General features: G+C 36.7%; 1 protein-coding gene across 2 annotated transcripts; it reads right to left on the bottom strand.

Annotated features, from left to right (window-relative positions):
- Positions 1 to 197: 197 nt before the first annotated feature.
- fam149b1 (family with sequence similarity 149 member B1) lies at positions 198 to 18,864 on the bottom strand. Of its 2 annotated transcripts, XM_005158524.6 has the most exons (16): positions 18,421 to 18,864; positions 17,599 to 17,718; positions 17,331 to 17,478; positions 17,071 to 17,213; positions 15,082 to 15,198; positions 14,725 to 14,883; positions 14,473 to 14,657; positions 12,566 to 12,708; positions 10,308 to 10,376; positions 9,758 to 9,873; positions 8,102 to 8,332; positions 7,884 to 8,007; positions 7,086 to 7,211; positions 6,692 to 6,773; positions 6,464 to 6,601; positions 198 to 2,895 (listed from the first exon to the last, which is right to left on the bottom strand). In XM_005158524.6, exons 1-16 carry the CDS (start codon positions 18,465 to 18,467, stop codon positions 2,840 to 2,842), a joined length of 2,004 nt encoding a protein of 667 aa, XP_005158581.2. In that variant the 5' UTR covers positions 18,468 to 18,864; the 3' UTR covers positions 198 to 2,839.
- Between the last annotated feature and the right edge of the window lie 876 nt (positions 18,865 to 19,740).

Below are 19,740 nucleotides of genomic sequence, written 5' to 3' on the forward strand. Positions count from 1 at the left end.
TGACCTCTGTTACACTCATCCCTTTAGCCTAACTCCCATCAGGGTCACAGCGCATAAATGTAACTACAAAGGGAACATGAATGTTGATAACCACAGTTCCTAAACTGTGCAAAACGACCGCTAGAAAGAAATTGAAAGAAATTCAAATCGACTAGCATGAATGTTACAGTGTCAAAGATAAAAAGGAAAACAACATATTATTCAAATAAGTACCTTTATTTATCAATTGCCATTCTCATTTATGTTACAGAGGTAAACATTTAGGGGGAGTCTTAGATAAAGCAGTGCTACACCTGCTAAGAGCTGTTACCTCCACACACACACACACACACACACACACACACTTGCGCACACTTACATTCCCATCCAGCACTGTCATCTCCACCTGATTCAAAGCAGATCACTCATTGTTTCCACACACAAAACATCTGCACCTGACCGTTTCGGTTGATACAGGTGACATGGCTCTTGAAATCTGCCCACTCAAATCAGCAGCAATGAAACTCAGACAGCAGAATGTCTACTGGAAACTCTAGACATCTCCGCCAGAAATTCTAGGAGTCAAATATGGCTACAACTTCTGCGACTCTAGATTGTCCTTGCCGAGCTGAGTGAAGAAGAGTTGGATCTGTCTTAGAGGCGGAGGCGTTAGGCTGGGGTATGAAGAGATGTCTTCTCCTGACATCCCTTCAGTATGGCTGTAGAGGAATCCATCTCTCTGATCATCAAACATTATGATGGCCTGTACACTCGTAATACATGCTTTGAGCTTGGTTACTCTCCAGATAGAAAAACAAAACAAAACTGTTGATTGAAAGCAATACTCACTCACTCACTCACTGAGATCAACACGTTATCAAATCAGAGAAATGCAAATGTTCAGTTAGAGATCATCCATAAATGCTGATACAGTGAAGCTGCCACATAAACATTAAGAGCCACATTCAATATCTGCCAGCAAAATGGTACATTAAGATGTGCTTGACTATTTAAAGATAAATATTGAAGGATTTCCTGGCACCAAAGGAACCAAAATGGCCATTCAAAATTATGAACGAATGACTTTTTCTACTGTATAATATTCTTGTAAAATCCACTTAATGCTGACCAGAAAAAAGAAAAGAATTACAGTACGCATATTTATATGAACCCTGAACTCTTTATGTGCACTTATATTTATATATATGTGATAATAAATATACAATAAAGGCCTGTCCGTCATGCCGAGCTCTGTGTGGTTCACAGAACTAACAGTGAGGTCACATTTACTGTTACTCAACAAAATTCCATAGGGGATTTCCTTTTTCTTTCGTTCAAGATGGTCACGTGTATTCGCCACAGTAAAAGATTCACTTATTAAAACAGGAACAAAAATATGTTGTTTAAATGAGAAGTTTAATTGATTACTATTTGTAAAATCACATATCGGTAATGACTTCCAGTTGTTGGTGAACTACACTCACCAGACACTTTTGGGTCCCACTTTATATTAAGTGGCCTTAATTAATATGTACTTACACAGGAATTAATAGTTTGCTACAATGTACTTATTGTGTAAATACATGTATTTATTGTGTATGTATGCTTGATTAAATACCTGTATGTAATTACATCTGTAATTAACTTCTGTAATTACATTTGTAAATATACTGTTGACCATACCTTACACCTTAACCCACCCCTAAACCTACCCATACCACCAAACCTGTCCAAAACCCAACCCCTATCCCAACTCAAGAGCACCACAAGTGTTCTCAAATACATTATGAACACAGTAAGTACATTGTATTTATTTTTTGATGCAAGTACATAGTAGTTAAGGACACTTAATATAAAGTGGGACCTACTTTTGTAATTTTACATAATTCAATTTGAAAAAGAGAACTCACTAGTGTATCTGCGTTGTAACTAAATACAGGATTTGTGTACTTGTCCACCACTTGAAATTTAAGCTGAGTAACATTAAATGGGACTGCACCTTAAGGCTCACTCACGGCTTATTTTTCTGAATAGCGAACGGTTTTAAAATAAGAAACTTGAAACTTGAAATCCTCATTCACCTGTCATTATGTAGGCTGTACTATTGTACCGGCCCACCCTCATATTGCGGGTATGCTTCCAGAATGTCAGTGTTATTTTCTGAAAAACCATTCATTGCGGTTTACACTGCTGGAAATAAGACCTTAGAGTCCTTTCGGATGTTACAATTGCTATTGAACATTCCACGATCACGGAATCATGATACAAAACGAAGAATTCTTACACATCTATGGTCCAAGATCGTGGATATAAAGTGGTTGGAATTGCATCACGATGAAACATCCGTCTAGAATACAGACAGTATAAATCTTCCATAGCAGGTTCCACGATCCAAAAAGGGTCTCGAACACTCCGGTGCGGGCAACATTCTGGCTATTTAAACTCCCTGCTTTTATGAACCTGCATAGAAACTCCATGGAGGCCTCACAGAGCCATCTTAAGAGAAAACCAAAAGTTGTTACTCCATACAGTACAGCATGTACAGTACATCTGCAGATGTAAGGGATAGACAGTTTCCTGTATTTGGCAGCCATATGAAGCTGAATAGTCCAATATACAAAAATAGGGTTTTAGAAAATTTCAAACAACAACATGAATAACAATACTACTACTAATAATAATATTAATAACAACAGCGGTCATAAATAAGGTCCACGCTCAAACAGCGCGTCATACAAAAGTCCAGCAGACTTACAAAGTGTCTGTCAGTACTGAAGAAAAGTTGCGTCAGTGCTGAGGTGAGTTTGGTTCAAGAAGCTAAGGGGGATTTTGTGTGTGTGTCTGTGTTTACGTGTTTGTGTTAAAGCCCTGGTCTGCTACTGCGTGCCGTTGAACCACCTCTGTTATGCGAGCGTGCTGGAAGTGAGAGAGAGAAAGAGAGAAAGTATGAACACTATATATTTAAAAGTCCCTTTTCTTGCAGAAATATGACACTATTAAATGTTCTGAATGATTTCCTGAAGCTTTTAACCACAATATAAGATATTATCACTGTATTTACATGAGATGCCAAAAGAGTTACTCTATCATGTACTGTATAATAACAAAAAAAACTTTATTTTAATATTTTAGTATATACAGGAATCAGAGAGGGAAATTCAATACCTTTAAAGACCTTTTTTAAGACCCTTTTCATACATTTTAAGACCTTATAACCACTTTTCAACTGGAAACACAAGAGAGGTTTTAACTTACAGTATATTTACTAAATATTAAATGTAAGAAACTTATCCAAAACCTTAAAATTTTTCATATACTGAATAGAAATCAGGGTGACGCAGTGGCGCAGTAGGTAGTGCTGTCACTTCACAGCAAGAAGGTCACTGGTTCGAGCCTCGGCTGGATCAGTTGGCGTTTCTGTGTGGAGTTTGCATGTTCTCCCTGCGTTCACGTGGGTTTCCTCCAGGTGCTCCGGTTTCCCCCACAGTCCAAAGACATGCGGTACAGGTGAACTGGGTAGGCTAAATTGTTCGTAGTGTATGAGTGTGAACCATAGACTGTAAAATATATGGACGTAGTATCCGTGACGTCACCCATAGGTTTCTAAAGAGCGCAAAAGAAGCCACAAGTAGGCGCGGCCAACCGTCGCCATTTTGTTCGCGCGTCATCACACCCACGGCGGGATACCAAACATGGGCAAAGAGGCGGAGAGTGGGCGGAGCTACAGACGCATGCTGCATTTTGCTTGGACCTGGTTCAGACACCTGGTTTACTTTGGGAGAACGCTTAATACTTTATCACCTGTGACTCGTTTGTATTCTGACCACTTGTGCTTGGTTGTACACTATATCAATAAAGTGTTTAGTCTTTTAAAAACACTGCTGTAATACATTGAGCCACTAAACATTGTTCTTATGTCGTTTCTCAACAGGAGGAAAACGCAAATTACATCCAAACACTTCAGATATAGTCTGTGTTAGTTAATGCAAGACTATTGATGAAATCCAGCATAACACTGTATGACAACGCTTTAGATGACTGATCTACAGCCTACAGCTAATCAATCTGACAGATTCTGGAGTGCATTACAGCTCTAAATATAAACGATAAATGATCTTAAATAAAACAAATACATGTATAGAGATGGTATATAAGTATATAATTTTACTCACATGTGAAACAGAGGCCACGTGAACAGTTTGTGAGCACAATTAAGTGCACTCAGCATGCCATGCCATCTAATAATTGTAGGAAACAAGTCCAAAAGGCAGTTGACTGTGTAAAGCCACATAAAACAACACAGAAATACGATAAATATGCCGAGTTCAGTGGCTAATCTGCCGGATTCAGCTGAGGTGACCAACGAGACCAAGCTGTAAATCAAGTGACCACGCCCTTAATTATGCAAACTTAATATAACTTAATATAAAAGAAACGGATGAGTTATAAAAAAATTCATCCCCCTTACAGTTGTCATGAAGGGTAATATTAGCTGTATTAACCAAAATCTTTTTTTGTACCAGGCTGTAAACACCTTTTTTTCTGCTGTAAAGTTGGCCATTCTAACAGTGGGCTCAATTGAAATTTGCTCTGTTTTGGAGCCAGGAGCGGCCAGGACTAGCGGAATTTCGGATGAATTGCGGTTTTAGTTACTTCCGTATTGGCTTCCTAAGAGAGAGCGGGAGGTTGCCGCTTGGTGTGAACGAGTGTGTATGGATGTTTCCCAGATATGGGTTGCAGCTGGAAGGGCAGTTGCCGGTTCATTCTGCGGTGGCGACCCCGGATTAATAAAGGGACTAAGCCGACAAGAAAATGAATGAATAAAAATCTATTAAATGTAGCTAATTCAGCAGGTTATCGTCTATAGAACTGCAGAAATAATGGTGTTGCATTGGTTACTGCAGTAAACAAAGCAGCATGTTGTCAAATCTTGTAGGATTTCACTGATTTCATAAACTACACAGCATCCTGATATTCGCAGATTTAATTCAGGCAAGCTTTAGCATACAACCATACAATGTATGATCAAAAATTATATCAAATTTAATACCTTGCAAAATAGCATTAAAGACTTTTTAATACTTTTTAAGGGCCTTTAATTTCTCTACATTGATTTATCAATTTTTATACTTTTTTGAAGACCCCACGGACACCCTGTATTTTGCAAGGCTTTGTATAAATGTTCAATGTAAACAAATGTTTCAAACTAATTCAATTGCAAAATTATTATTAGCACAATAAGTAAGTTTTTCATCATGAGTTTAATTTCATTCGTTTGTGTTTACAAACAGATGGAACCTGATTCTAATAACAGTCCTATAAAGAATCAGAGATTTTCAATCAATTACTCGTTCATCTTGCAAAATAAAAATGTGGAAATGTTTATGAATGTGATGAACAACCACTTTCAATAGAACAATCAATGTGAATATTCTTAAAAGGCCTTCAAAAAGTTGAAATAATAAACAATTATTCACTATTTGTTCCCTAATAACCAATACAATGCATGTTTATTAACCCAAATACTATATTTTATTATTGAATATAGGCAAGTCTACTTAACAGTTGCTTTATTAGCAATTATAAAAATTCATAAATGACTAAAAGTGTGGTCATCCAGTAATGTTAGTATATATGTTCAATATCCAAGAGTTTCTAAATACAAAGTACAACCAAAACTGTGCAAAAGTACTGCAAGTACATAAGAAATACGTCCTGGGAGATCTGTATTAGATTTTGTATGTTAAACCTTAAGGAAATGTTTAAACTTTTAGTACACTTGAGTTGGAGCACGACACTTTATGATTTATCATTGATATTAAATAATAAATTGATAATAAATCAGAATAATAAATGACTTCCTAACTACATTTCACTCTTTCATCATTACTCTTAAAAGTGAGAAACGATGTAATATTCATAAACACTAAGAAAGGGCAAATTTGAGGAGCTCAGTCAAAAATCCTATTACAAGACTTGCAAGGCTGTTGAAAATCCTATTATATTTTTCTTTTTCATTTTTATGCAATTACTATAGTTTAAACAAATTTCCTTTCCACCAGTAGATTGAAGAACATAGTATATTTTTACAAATATTCAAAATTATCTAAAAAATAAATATTATTACTTTTATATTATCAAATAAATATTTAATATTATTACCCACACGCATTATTTTTACATTTATGATGATAATATTAATAATAATAATAATAATAATAATGCTTTTTTTCAGCACCAAATTAGTATATAAAAATGATTTCTGAATGATCACAAGGCAATGAAAACTAATGTAATGACATCACATGAATAAATTACCTTCTAAAATCTATTTTTAAACACTGATTTTAAAGTTTCAAAGCTCAAAGTTGAAAATAGTTCACATGAAACTACTGGTATCTCTTCAGAACATGCAAAATTGGTATCTTTTTACTTTCAGTTTAAAATTCATGTAAAAAAAGTCAATTGAACAATTCCTACTGACCTTGACCTGAGGCTTTTGCATCTGGCTCCTCCTCGTGCCCGATTGGGAAATGGCCCATTGGATGATGGGAAAATGAGTCTATAAAGGAGGAGCTGCTGATGCCCAAACTGATTCCAGTCACACCAATTCCCAGAGAATCTGCACTCAAAGGCAAAACACAGTCAGTGGGAAAGTTTATAGAAATAGAATGCTCATCCGCAAGTCTGATGTGTGTTTGTCTGCACACACCTACGCCAACAGATGCCCTGCCAGGTCGACCCTGCCCGATGTTGTCTATCCCAGTGAATGAACGGTGATAAGGGGTGTCTGACTGCAAAGCAAATTTTGCCATGATCAATACATCAATAAATCCTATCACATGTACTCAAATTTCAGATGTTTAAACTGGCCTTTATACAGAGATATAATACAATAGATAACATAGTCTTTTTCAATCCAATGCTGTTAACTATAGTCTTCCTCAAGCTAAATTTTTATTTCATGCTAATTTCCATGTTTGGTGATTAGATGGTCTGTTCTGGACTGTGAAACTGAACACAACACATCCAGTTTGCAAGTTTACCTACAAGTTATTGCTCTTTGCTTCTTATCTAAATTGTTTCTATATGCAAGAGAGATTTACCCTAAAGGTGTGTGTGGTGTTGGGTCTGGAAAACACGTCCAGCAGATGTAGTTTGTCTCTGGGCTGCAGACTGATACCCTCATCTGTCACTGCACTGTGTGCACGACTGGAGGATCCTCTCTGCTTCTGGAAACACACGTTTATGGATATAAATCCTAAATATTACAAATGCATGTATATGCATATATAGAAATATAAGAGTTTGCTCAGTTTTTTGGATTTCCAAATTCATAGTAATGTGCTAGGGTTAAACAAAATTGTACTTTACTATTTTCAATTTTTAGACTTAAAAAAAATTGCTGCCTTATATTTGCTAAAATTATTGACCTTTTTCCCTGAAATATTTTAAATTCATATTTTTCTAACTACTTTTTAATAATACTGTAATGCACAGCAGTTTATAATGCAAACAACATAATTTTTTTGGAACACAACAACAACCTAAATCTTGCAAAAGAGCTACACATCCCAGCAAGCATTTTTTGTTTTGTCTAATAGACATCTAAACGTAGACCGCTTGGCTAAAACAAGGCCAAATTTGGGCTGTCAGTGAAAATCTAAAAAACATCTAAGAACAGGCCAAAACTAGACTAGTCATCAAATAAACAAAAATGAATGACTGCACATATAAAGTCTGTCAAATCTGTCTATTTGACGACTAGTCTAGTTTTGGGCTATTCTAAGATGTCTATTAGATTTTCACTGAAAGGCCAAGTTTAGCCTTGTTTTAGCCAAGCAAAATTGTTTGCTGGAATTTATTACTACCATCTGATTGGGTTTATTGTGTAGTTAAAGCACCTGTATAAGCCGTGTGTGTTGTCCGGAGTATACATGGTCTATGTCTCCTGTGCCAATGGGAGGAAGGAGTGTGTTTCTACTGAGATGCATTGGAGGTGAAGTCAAACGATCACTGGGAGTTGTCCTGAAACACAAACACACACACAGACAGTATTGTGAGAAAATTGTTTTTGTGTAACAAAATATACTGAACCACTGGAATTAAATGATGGTCTTACAGTCTAGTGCCTCTGACCACCTCCTCCATGGTTGTGATTGGCTGTGTTACGCTGGACGTAATTGGCATCAGATTTCGAGGAGGTGGGTTCCGTCGCCGTGCAGACTGAGGGGGGCGAGTCAAAGATGAAGTGCTTTGATCCAGTGCCCTGCGGGGCCGGGGTTTACCGGCAGGGATCACACTAGAGCCAGGACGATGAGACACTTTCTCCTCAGAGTCCCTACAGTCAGACCTACAGACAGAGAGAGGACATTCTCTGTCAAAGAAGAAGAAAATATACGCATTTCATCTACAAAAACATGTTTAAAAAATTATGGACTGAATAAAAAGACTTAGTTTTGGAAAATAATGTAAAGACAAAAAAATAAACAAGTTATTACCTGTTGCAAAGAAAACAAATGTATAATACAATTACTCCAGTCTTTAACACAAGCAATAAAAGAATTTGTGTAATTAATTGGACAAAAAAACTATACATTGATATTCTGTCATTCAATTGATTTGTCTTTATTATTGAACCATTAAATATTTTCTTAAATTATTTGTTCCTAATTATTCATTCAAGAACAAAACACCAAAAGATTGCTCTGAGATGCACAAATGTTCAGCTTCAGCATCTGTGAAACTATTTTCATAAAAAAACATTTATGTTTTTGCATTGTTTTTGCAGATTTCATCAATTAAATTTAAGACTTTTTAAGAGCATTATGAATGAAATTTCAGACTTACACAAGTTTTTTTCTAATGGCTCAGTTAAAACATTAAAAACAAATGTTATTGTAAGGATGATAATCAAACCATATGAGTTAAAAAAATAAGAGTAAAATAATAAACTTTTGTTAAAACTTTTATTGAGACTGAATGACTGGATGGGTGTTGGCCCGGTTGGATAGCTTTACATGGACATAGGAAAATTAAGACCTGTTAAAAACGATTTAAGACTTACAACACAATATTTTATCAGACGTTTTAAGGCCTAAAATTTAGATTTTGAAATTTAAATTTAAAACATTTTAAGGACATCGCGAACACCCTGAAAAGAGGATTTTTATTTTTTGAATACTTTATTTTTTAATTAATTTTTATATTTAAAGGAATGTTTGTATTTTTAAGATGTAGCTCGCTCAATATGAATTTCTTATCCATTGTATAAAAATGTATTATTTGTGATCACTCATATCCTAATTTCCATGAAAAACTTGCATTTTGCTTGTGTGATCACTTCACCATTTATTTTAAAATATATAAAATCAAACAGAGTTTTGATAAATTTAATAACAATGTTATTCTAACTTAATTCTAATAGTCTTCATCACACAGTTGATGCTTTGGACCAGTGGTCACCAAACTTGTTCCTGGAGGGCCGGTGTCCTGCAACCCTAATCAAACACAGGCAGGTGTATTGAGGCAAGTTGGAGCTAAACCCTGCAGGGACACCAGCCCTCCTGGACCGAGATTGGTGACCTCTGCTTTCGACTCTCAATGTATTAGCTTGTTAATTGTAAAGTGAGCAACATACCAAAAGCATAATGACAACATAATAATTGAGATATTATCAAAGATGATAAGTATTGCACTGTCCTAAAAACAAAATGCAATATAAGCATACAATACACAGTAAACGCTGTATCTATTTGTGTTTCTGTGTGGTTCATACTGATTTAATCGGTCCAGAGTTCCCAGGTTCCTTTGCTGCAGTGGAATGCCATGTATCATGATGAGGTCATTAAGATTGTGATGAGCAACCGCCGGTCCTACAGGCACTCGACTGGTCTGTGGAAACAAAGACAGAGAGAAGAGGAAAGAGAAAACATTAAACAAATTGAGGTTTTCATTTAATGTCCTAGAATGCATATTTATCTCACTGATAAATAAAAAATGATGGCATTCACAGCATCTGACATCCATCATTTGTACAGCATGCGATGACGTGTGAAAACAGACAAAAAGACAGTGAAAAAACTAAACAAAGAGAATAGAAACAGAACTAAGAGTGCAGAACAAGCATTCTAAACACATCCACAGGATTAAAAAACAGAGAAAGCAACTAAAAGTGAAATCATGTTTAAAAGGCTGTTAGAAATGTGATGTGTGTTAAAAACAGAGTGTGAAAGTATCCGAAAAAGAGAGAGAAACGGGTCCACAGACAGATACACTCTCGCTCGCCCTCTCTGTTTAAGTGTTGTTATTAGCGTAAAGTTACATACAGTCGATGACTTTCTCTGCTTTTTGGATTTCCGTCTTGACTTGTGCTTTGAACCCCATGACTTTGAGCTCTTTAGAAAGAAAATGGAGGGAAAGTATAGAAAGAGAAAGGGAGAATGCGAATGACAGACAGAATGATGATTGGACAGAAAGGCAGAAACAGGGACAGAGAAGAAAACACAGAAAAAAAGGAGGTAAAAAGTTAATGAATTGAAAGCCTGGGGGGGAAGCTGAAAAGACAAATGCTGACAGTTGTGAAAAAACAGCACTTGTATGTATTTTTGAGTGTGTGTGTATGGATATAGATGAGAGACACAAAGCAGTGAAGATCTTTCCACAGTGATTAGACTCAGCTACAGAATTCCCAGAGCTTTGGAGAAATTTGTGTAGTTTTCAGTTACTTATACTGTAATTTCTGGCTAAAGTAACTTCTAATCAATATTATATTATATTATATCATATTATATTATATAATATTATACATTCATTTTCTTTTCGGCTTAGTCCCTTTATTAATCTGGGGTCGTCACAGCGGAATGAACCGCCAACTTATCCAGCATATGTCTTATGCAGCGGATGCCCTTCCAGCTGCAACCCATCTATGGCACTCATTCACACTCACACTACGGACAATTTAGCCTACCCAATTCACCTGTACCGCATGTCTTTGGACTGTTGGGAAAACCGGAGCACCCGAAGGAAACTCACGCGAATGCAGGGAGAACATGAAAACTCCGCACAGAAACGCCAACTGACCCAGCCGAGGCTCGAACCAGCGACCTTCTTGCTGTAAGGCGACAGCACTACCTACTGCGCCACTGCGTCACCCTATATTATATTACATTATATTATATTATTTTTGAGTAAAGCCAATTTTGTTTCTAGTTGACAATGTCAGTGTAATGCATAAGGGAAAAGAACGTGATTTTAGGACTTGTTCACACATGTACTGTGATTCTTTTGGTTCATTTGCTTTGGATCAAACAAAAAAAAATTTAAACATTTCCTTCTGGTTGGCTTCGCGTTTGAACACCAAATCCAACAATTTACAAAAATACCTTTTAAGATGAATATTTTGCAATAAATTGAACAGAAAATCCAAAACAATGCTGTGTGCTGAATAATCTGAGAAGATGTGTTTCCAATTTTATCAGATATGCAAACATGAAATGTTTGTCCTCATATCCTATATCATAGGATATGAGCAAACATGAAACTGTGTAAAAGGAATATGTTTTTAATAATTTTTGTCTCTTTTTCTTTTCATTAAACAATTGTAGTTATATTGCTTAAAGGTGACATATTAACTGAACTTCTACTGTTAAGAGTGATATGCTTTGCACAGCAATGAAGCATTTTTGCAAAGGTAGATGAAGCTGATAGAAATGCAAAGGCCTGATTGTCTAAAATTAACTTGAGCTCTGCAGCAAAACTTTCTGTGAGCAGAAATGTGTTGAAACTGAACACAGAATATGTGCAGTTGAGACGTCTTATGCTTTTAATGTTGTGCAGAGAAGTCATAGAAAAAGGGGATTTATGTATGGGTGCAGCCAATGGAGAACTGGATAAGGAATGACAAATGACAAATTCCACCAAACTCCACCTGTTAATTTCAGCTATGTTTAAAGCTCGAATCAGAAAAATGAAAGTTGTTGCGCACATCCTGAATGTAACTCTTGCATTGCATTGAGGATAACAGAATTCTGTGAATCGAATTATTCATTTCTATCCAATAAATTACTAAGATTTCTGACAGTAAAGAAAAACCTCTTCTGACCTTTTTTTATTGAACACGCATGGAATTGATTAGATATTCTAACAAAGACTCAAAACAGAGCCAGGAACACCTGGGTCAAACACACAAATGAAGATTTATTTCTGATGTGTGTACTGAACTGTTGTGGAAAACAACACAGCAACTACAAAAACAAAACCAGCTATTTTTGAGCATTCTGTCATAGTTAGGGTTGCGCCTTACAACATCATGACCTGTTTTTGGCAGCGTTCACATTTACTCAAACGCAATGCATGAATAGAGCAATTGCACCAGTTTAATTTAAACTAATCAAATTATTTTTCCAAGACCATGGGAATCCTGATACTTAAATATTTTTGGAGGATATCATCAAGCAGATTGCGGGGATGGAATGGTCATCATTGAGATGGAATTTCAGATGAAATCATTCTTGCAGCCATCTCCCATAGATGGAAAAGTAGGAACCCAGAAGATTTAGCTCTAGATCTGAAGGGGTTGACCAACCTGGGCCTGCAAGTTTGTCGTGAGCTGTTGTGTTCTGGTCTGTGAAAGAGGAGGAAGCACGGTGGAGACATTGGACAGCAGCATGAATGGATTCTGAGGATCAGGACATTTAGGGCTGAGGGCCACGGTACTCTTCTCATCATCTGATGGACAGATGTTCAAAGAAAGGTTATTTTTAATCAGCACACAGATCTCCAGAATTTTTAATGTACTCTTATTTTCAAATAGTTTTCAACAATGACTCAATGCATGTGCACAAATAACTTGATTATATCCAATAATCAGAATAAGGGCACTGCAATATAATGTTTACATGTCACAAGCAAAGCTCTTAATCCCGATTACATACAATTTTTATTATTTCCTAAGAACTGGGATAATTTACAGCACAAATGTAGAACTTAGAGTAGATGTGTTACCGACTGCTGTTTTAATTAACTTTTTATGACACTTTTGTATGGTTGTATTTTGTGCTTTTTAGAAACCACTTGTGACAATAGAGGGAAAATTTCCGAATGTCAGGGATATCACTAATAGAACCGCTTTGAAAGTGTATTCCACAGGTGGCACACCGCATTGCCAGTCTCACTTTGGTCAAAATGAAAATAATGCAAATAAGGTGTTAACATGGCTTAATACTTCTTATGTCACTTGTCTTAATATAATTATGCATTGTTTCTATGAGACAAAGTTTAATCGCAATATTGCCCAAATCCTCTTATAATCGCACCAGATGGTCCATGTAAGCATACTCATTGACAACTAATCTGTATATATTTAGAAAATGCTAAAGTTCTCATAATATTCATCCATGAACCAATATTGAGAAAAAAAAAAACAAAATTAATGTGACTTTGAGATTTTTTTCTGTAAAAAACTAATAAACAGGTGCGATTTTTAGAGACATGTTTCTATTCATTTTTAAACAACACAATACTAATGTTTTAAATTTCAATGAACTAGGAAAGCAATATTTGTTTGGAATAACCTTGATTTTCAAATCACACCAAATGAAAATATTAGTTGTTCTCAATTTTTTTTTAAATCAAATTAGCATTTTAGAATGATTTATTGGGAATCATGTGACACCAAAGTAGAGATCTGCGCGGGACTAAATTTTGAATCCCGCTCCCGCCTGCACCCGCCAGGTTTTAGCCCGAACCCGACCGCTCCCGCTTATATTATGCACTTGTTGTCCCGCTGCCCGACCCGCCCCGTTTTCTATCCGCCGCGCCCGATCCCGCTAGAGAGCGGGGGGGAGAACAAAACCGAAAAACACCCGGTTTTACAGTCCAGACAGCCTATAACAAACTGTCTGTATGAACACACACATGCACAGCACCAAGCACACACATAAAGACAAAGCTTTCTCTCTCTCATTCGCGCGCGCGCCCACTAACACACACTCATAAGCACCAAGCACACACACGGGCAAAGCTCTCTCTCTCTCATTCGCGCGCACGCGCGCTCACACACACACACACACACACACACATACATCTCTCATTCGCGCGTGCGCATACATACACACACACTGCAACAAACAAGCTAAACACAGCATCGCGCTATTTCATTTACACACAATGCAGTTTCATTTACAAACGGGAATGCAGACCTCTACACCGAAGCCTAAAGTAAAGGCTTTGTGGTTACATTTATATTTTAAAATATTAAAATAAATATAATTAAAATTATTTTGTAATATCTCACAATATTATTGTTTCTACTGTATTTTGATTAAAAAAATAATAGTGAGCAAAATAAAATGTAAAAACCTAAACTTATAAACCTAACTCAATTCTATTGAAAATATTACTATTCAATATCAACTATTGGTCCAAAGCTGGAACTGAAGAGTGATAAAAATATACATTATAGTATTTCACATTTAGACAAATTTATCTTACCTAACACATATCCATCCCAGTGTTTACGTACAAGCTCCTCTATCCAGCCAATGAGCTCACGCCATACGTCGTCAAACAGCAGATCAAGCACCGCCTCCTGACGACATCGATAGGGTGAGACAGGGGGCAGGCACCGCCTCCGCCTCCTCCGTCTGCTCACATACTCACGTTCACATTCTTCATCCCTACAAAAACAAATAGATCAACAAAAATTTCAAATAAATTATAAACTCCCATTTGTCACACACTCACATGTCTCTGCAGTCGTAGGCCAGATACTCTTCTATTAGCCCTTCGGCCTCGATCACACTGGGCAGCTCATCTTCATTGTTACCACTGGTTTTAATACTGGGGTTGGTCACCTCCACAGTGGGCCGACACAAAACCGCCCTCCGACCCTGAACATACAACCTGCCACACACATATAAAAGTCAGGGTTTTTTTTCCTCCAGAGATTTGCATCAGTTGTTTTGAATTATATTGTATATGTCAAAGGCTGTTTAATAAATCATAAAAAGTCATAAATTTCCACTTCAGCAGCACAGACAAACACCAAACTTCACAACTGTATTCATATCATATCTGTACTCTTGTGGGTTTTGAACTTACTCGCTGACAGTGTTCTCTTTGCTCTGAAAGCTGCTAGAGGGGCTGGGGGTCTGAGCTGGCGTGGCATACCACTGGAATCCTTCATCAGTAGGACACACCACCTGCGTTCCAAGAATCCTGCCACACACAAATGCCCAAAATAGGGTTAAAGTCCATGTGAAATCAAAATGTACAATGTTTATTTGCTTTTTGCAACAGACACATTTGTACAATCACTCCATATAAAAACAGCATTATGCATTTATAAAGTATAATTTACACAGTTGAGTGGGCTTGACAGACCAGCTGTAGAAGCTCTCTCTCTCTCTCTCTCTCTCTCTCTCAAAATAAAAAAAATTCCCCTCCAAACTCCAGCACTAAATTCTTACGAGTAAAAACAGTTATTTTGCATAATGAGCACTTCTTGTGTGTATTGCCTCTTCTAGTTGAGTCCCTGAATGCCTCCTCAATTGTAAGTTGCTTTGGACAAAAGCGTCTGCTAAATGACTAAATGTAAATCCTTGCACAGACTAAATTTCATCTAAAGAATACCAATGTGTTCTAGCTAAATAAACTTTGTAAATATTGATTTCACACAGACTTTAAACAATGAAAAGAAGTGGCCCTAAAAAGAGCCAACAAACTAGGGCTGGGCGATAAAATCGGTATCGGTATTTATTGACCGAACACCATTGTCAATATCAATTAAAAAGTTTCAGTATGAAGGCTATAGTTTTATTAAAATGTGGCTGCTGAGCGAGCACCTTGAAAGCAATGCTAATAAGCTTACGGTGAAAGTTTGCCTTGCCCCTATGCACCTAGTTGAAAACATCTCAACTTTTCTGAATGCCGCGTGCGCATCGCGATTCATGAAAGTCAGTGGTGTCCAAACTTAATCCTGGAGGGGTGGTGTCCTGCAGATTTTAGCTCCAACTTGCCTCAACACACCTGCAAGGATGTTTCTAGAAAGCCTAGTAAGAGCTTGATTAGCTAGCCCAGGTGTGTCTGATTGGGGTTGTAACTAAACTTTGCAGGACACCGGCCCTCCAGGACCGAGTTTGGGCACCCCTGATGTAAGTAGAACTAACCAATCTGCTTCCCACTTCGAATGGAATATACACATTTCAGATTAACTACCTCAGACAAACACAGCCCATCCAAACACTGCAGTGCTTTTTACTTGTATCCATAAACTTGCATCAGAGCTGCAGCAATGGTTTGTCCATTTTTCATCCTCTAAGAAAACAGTTTATGGTCGCCTAGTTACAGAAAGATGGCAGGGGAGCGCGAGTGTAAAGCGCATTGAAAATGGTGAAGGAAACCACACACTCAGGCTTGTCACTTCAGATTAGAATAACAACACATGCAAAAATGAGTGCGGTGACTAGCAGTAGTAAGGACATTGTAAATAAAAAATGGTGTAGGGATGTCGCCAGAGTAGCTTTTTGGTTTCTTTTCTTGTGCATCCCAGCCACTAGCACCCCATCTAAAAGAGTTTTTAGCATAGGGGGTAGTGTAATCATCCAACTTAACAATTTGTAATGTTGCAATATGTATTTGAATAATGATGGCTGGTTCCTTTACTTGAAAGCTCAGATTTGATTATCATCATTTCTATTGTTTAAAGATTTTGAGGTTTACTGTATCATTATTAGTCACACCTTAAAGTTTGCTTTAATTGTTCAGCATTTACACTTTATTATTGCACACACTTTATGACATTTTATTAATCAAGTTTAAGAGTCTCTTTAACACTTGAGTTTATTTAATTATAAAGAGATGAGGAATTTTGTTTAAATATTTTTGTTTTTGACTATTAAAACTATTTGCCTTAGTAATGTTGTGAAATTGACATGGAGTACTTTAAAAAGTCCTAAAATTCCTAATTAGATTGTTAAATATATTTAATAATGATCAATACCGAATGATATGAAACATGATATCGTGATATATTTTTTGTAATATCGCCCACCCCTACTACAAACTGTGTGAATGTGTACAAGTTTGTACCGCAGATGAGGGAATCGGAAAGCCCACTCTTGACACTCATCTTGGAGTCCTTTAAGCTGAGTTTCACACTTTCTTTCATACAACAGTTCGTCAATCTCTTCAAACATCTGCTGGACCTGCCTGGAAGCGGCTTTATCAAATTCCTGTCGGAAGAGAGAGAGAGAGAGAGAGAAAAAAAAAAAAGATAAGCTTGAAATTCATCACCCTGTGATTTTGCATTTGCGAAGATTCACACTTGCTGTCATCATTGTACGACTCACATCGTAGCCCCACGAGAAGACAGAGCTGCGTTCTGTCGAGATGCCAGTTCCTGTGTAACTATGGATACCAGACCAAGACGGAACAGTGTCATCTGTGGTGAGTGTCTGACATCCTGATCTGACGGATGATGCAGAGGACTCCTCAGACCTGGAGACAAAGACAGACTCGTCACATTGGAAAGAGTGAACATTACAGACTAAAATAGACATTATGTGACAAATTCACACAATATACACAGTGATGAAAGCATATAACTTTAATATCTACCTGCTGTATAAGGACATGTCCTCCTGTAGATTGTGCAGGAGTCTGGAGGAATGCGCAGTACCATTGTCTGCCTCCTCTGGAAGAGGATGCTGGTCCAGACAACTGCGGGACAAACCACGACTACCGAAACCAGCAGAGAGAAAGTGGAAGTTTTTAGTGGATAAACACAGACTATCCACCCATCTGTCTATCTGTCCATCTTTATTTTGGACCTTTAATTCTGCTATACTGATAGATAGATAGATAGATAGATAGATAGATAGATAGATAGATAGATAGATAGATAGATAGATAGATAGATAGATAGATATTCATTGATCGATACCTTTATTTCACTATCCTTGTTTCTCAATATGTAACCAAAGATCTTCATAATTGATTATCTATCTATCTATCTATCTATCTATCTATCTATCTATCTATCTATCTATCTATCTATCTATCTATCTATCTATCTATCTATCTATACATTCCAGTATCCAAGATTCTGTTTATATAACCAAATATTCTCTTTTTTATAATCTATCTATCTATCTATCTATCTATCTATCTATCTATCTATCTATCTATCGAATATTTACATGACTATCCATCCGTATTTCTTTCTATGTGTCCGTCAGTCTCTCCTAAGATTTAATAATCTCCGTTAATAATGAAGCGTTGAAAATGATTCTCTGAGCATATAGCGTTACCATACTGACAAATAAACCAGACGTATTTAATCACTAGTCCACAGTAACTACCTAATAGACTATCAAAGTCATCAAAAATGCTGTCTAAACATGCAGCTTGAGATGGTTCCTGTGTAATATTTATACGCACATCTCTAGGTTGTGAGATACAGGCCGACGGCTGTATCGAGAAATCATCCTCCTGATGCTGTTACAGCATACGCATCTCCTCCGTCTGTGAGCCTGTGATCCGACTCCGAGCCTCCAGTGTCCGGACCGGGCCGCTGCACCACCGCTGGTCTCTCATGCTTCACCCACAGTCCGACCACACAGAATGTATCACAGCTCAGAAAAATGTGAGAAAATATGCAGCATCCAGCACTGCACTGGGCCGAGCCTGAACTGACAAACCTGGTGTGGGCGAGAAAAACCCGTCCGCGAACATGAAAAAAAAAGTCGGACTACTCCACCATTTCGTCGACGGATTTTATTGAAATGTTTATTGAGGTGGAAATCAGCTGTATTCTTCATCAATCCATGATTATCTGCTGAACAACAATAACAAGACTGTCATGGAGACCAAGGTGCTCTAGCTGATTTCTGGGAAGTGTAGTTTTTAATCTGATTTGCTGGCTTGAGCTGTATACTGCTGTCTAGTGCATGGGAGAGAAATATTGCGCATTAAATTGTACAAACGCAGGGGTGCCCAATCTCTTGTCAAAAAAATCCTATTGGGATTTCAGCTGATCCTTTAGGATCTTAATGGATCTTTATTGGATTTTTACAAATTCTATTGGGCATTCAGAATTTTTTAATGGAATATCACTTTACACAATGGGACTTTATAATTCTAATGGACATTCAGATTTTGTCTTAAAAGAATTTAAAATTGCTTTTGGACGTTATTACTTAATTCATTTGAATTTCACTTCTTTATGTTTGCTAATGGCTAAAGCCATATCTTGTTTTGTCATGTTTGATTTTTATTTACAATAAGCAATTGTAATCATAAATGAATTAAAAACTAAATCATTGGATGGTGAGGCCCCAGGCAAGATAATGAAAATTTGGTCCACGTGGTGTGATAGTTAGTTTAATTAGTTAATTATTAAACAAAACATTCTGAATGTGGCATGATATTTATCTCATATTTCACACGAGTCTCTCTGGGATCATATGTATTGTTGCATTAAATCCTAATACTAAAGTAAAGTTAACCTTTTCATATGAAGGGCCAAAAAACAAATATCATTGATAGCCATGGGCCAGATAAATATACCAAACTATTTAACAATAAAATTGCAGTGGCTAATTTTCCAATTAATTTCATAATATTATAAAAGACATAGAAAACATTACTTTGAACCTTATTAATTTATGCAGTGTAACTTTTTAAATTAGAACCTAAAAAACAATAAAAGTCATAATGATTGATTCACTCACCAATGTCTCTGCATTGTACATTTTAAAC

This window comes from Danio rerio, chromosome 17 (genome assembly GCF_049306965.1).
Source record: "Danio rerio strain Tuebingen ecotype United States chromosome 17, GRCz12tu, whole genome shotgun sequence".
Taxonomy (NCBI): domain Eukaryota; kingdom Metazoa; phylum Chordata; class Actinopteri; order Cypriniformes; family Danionidae; genus Danio; species Danio rerio.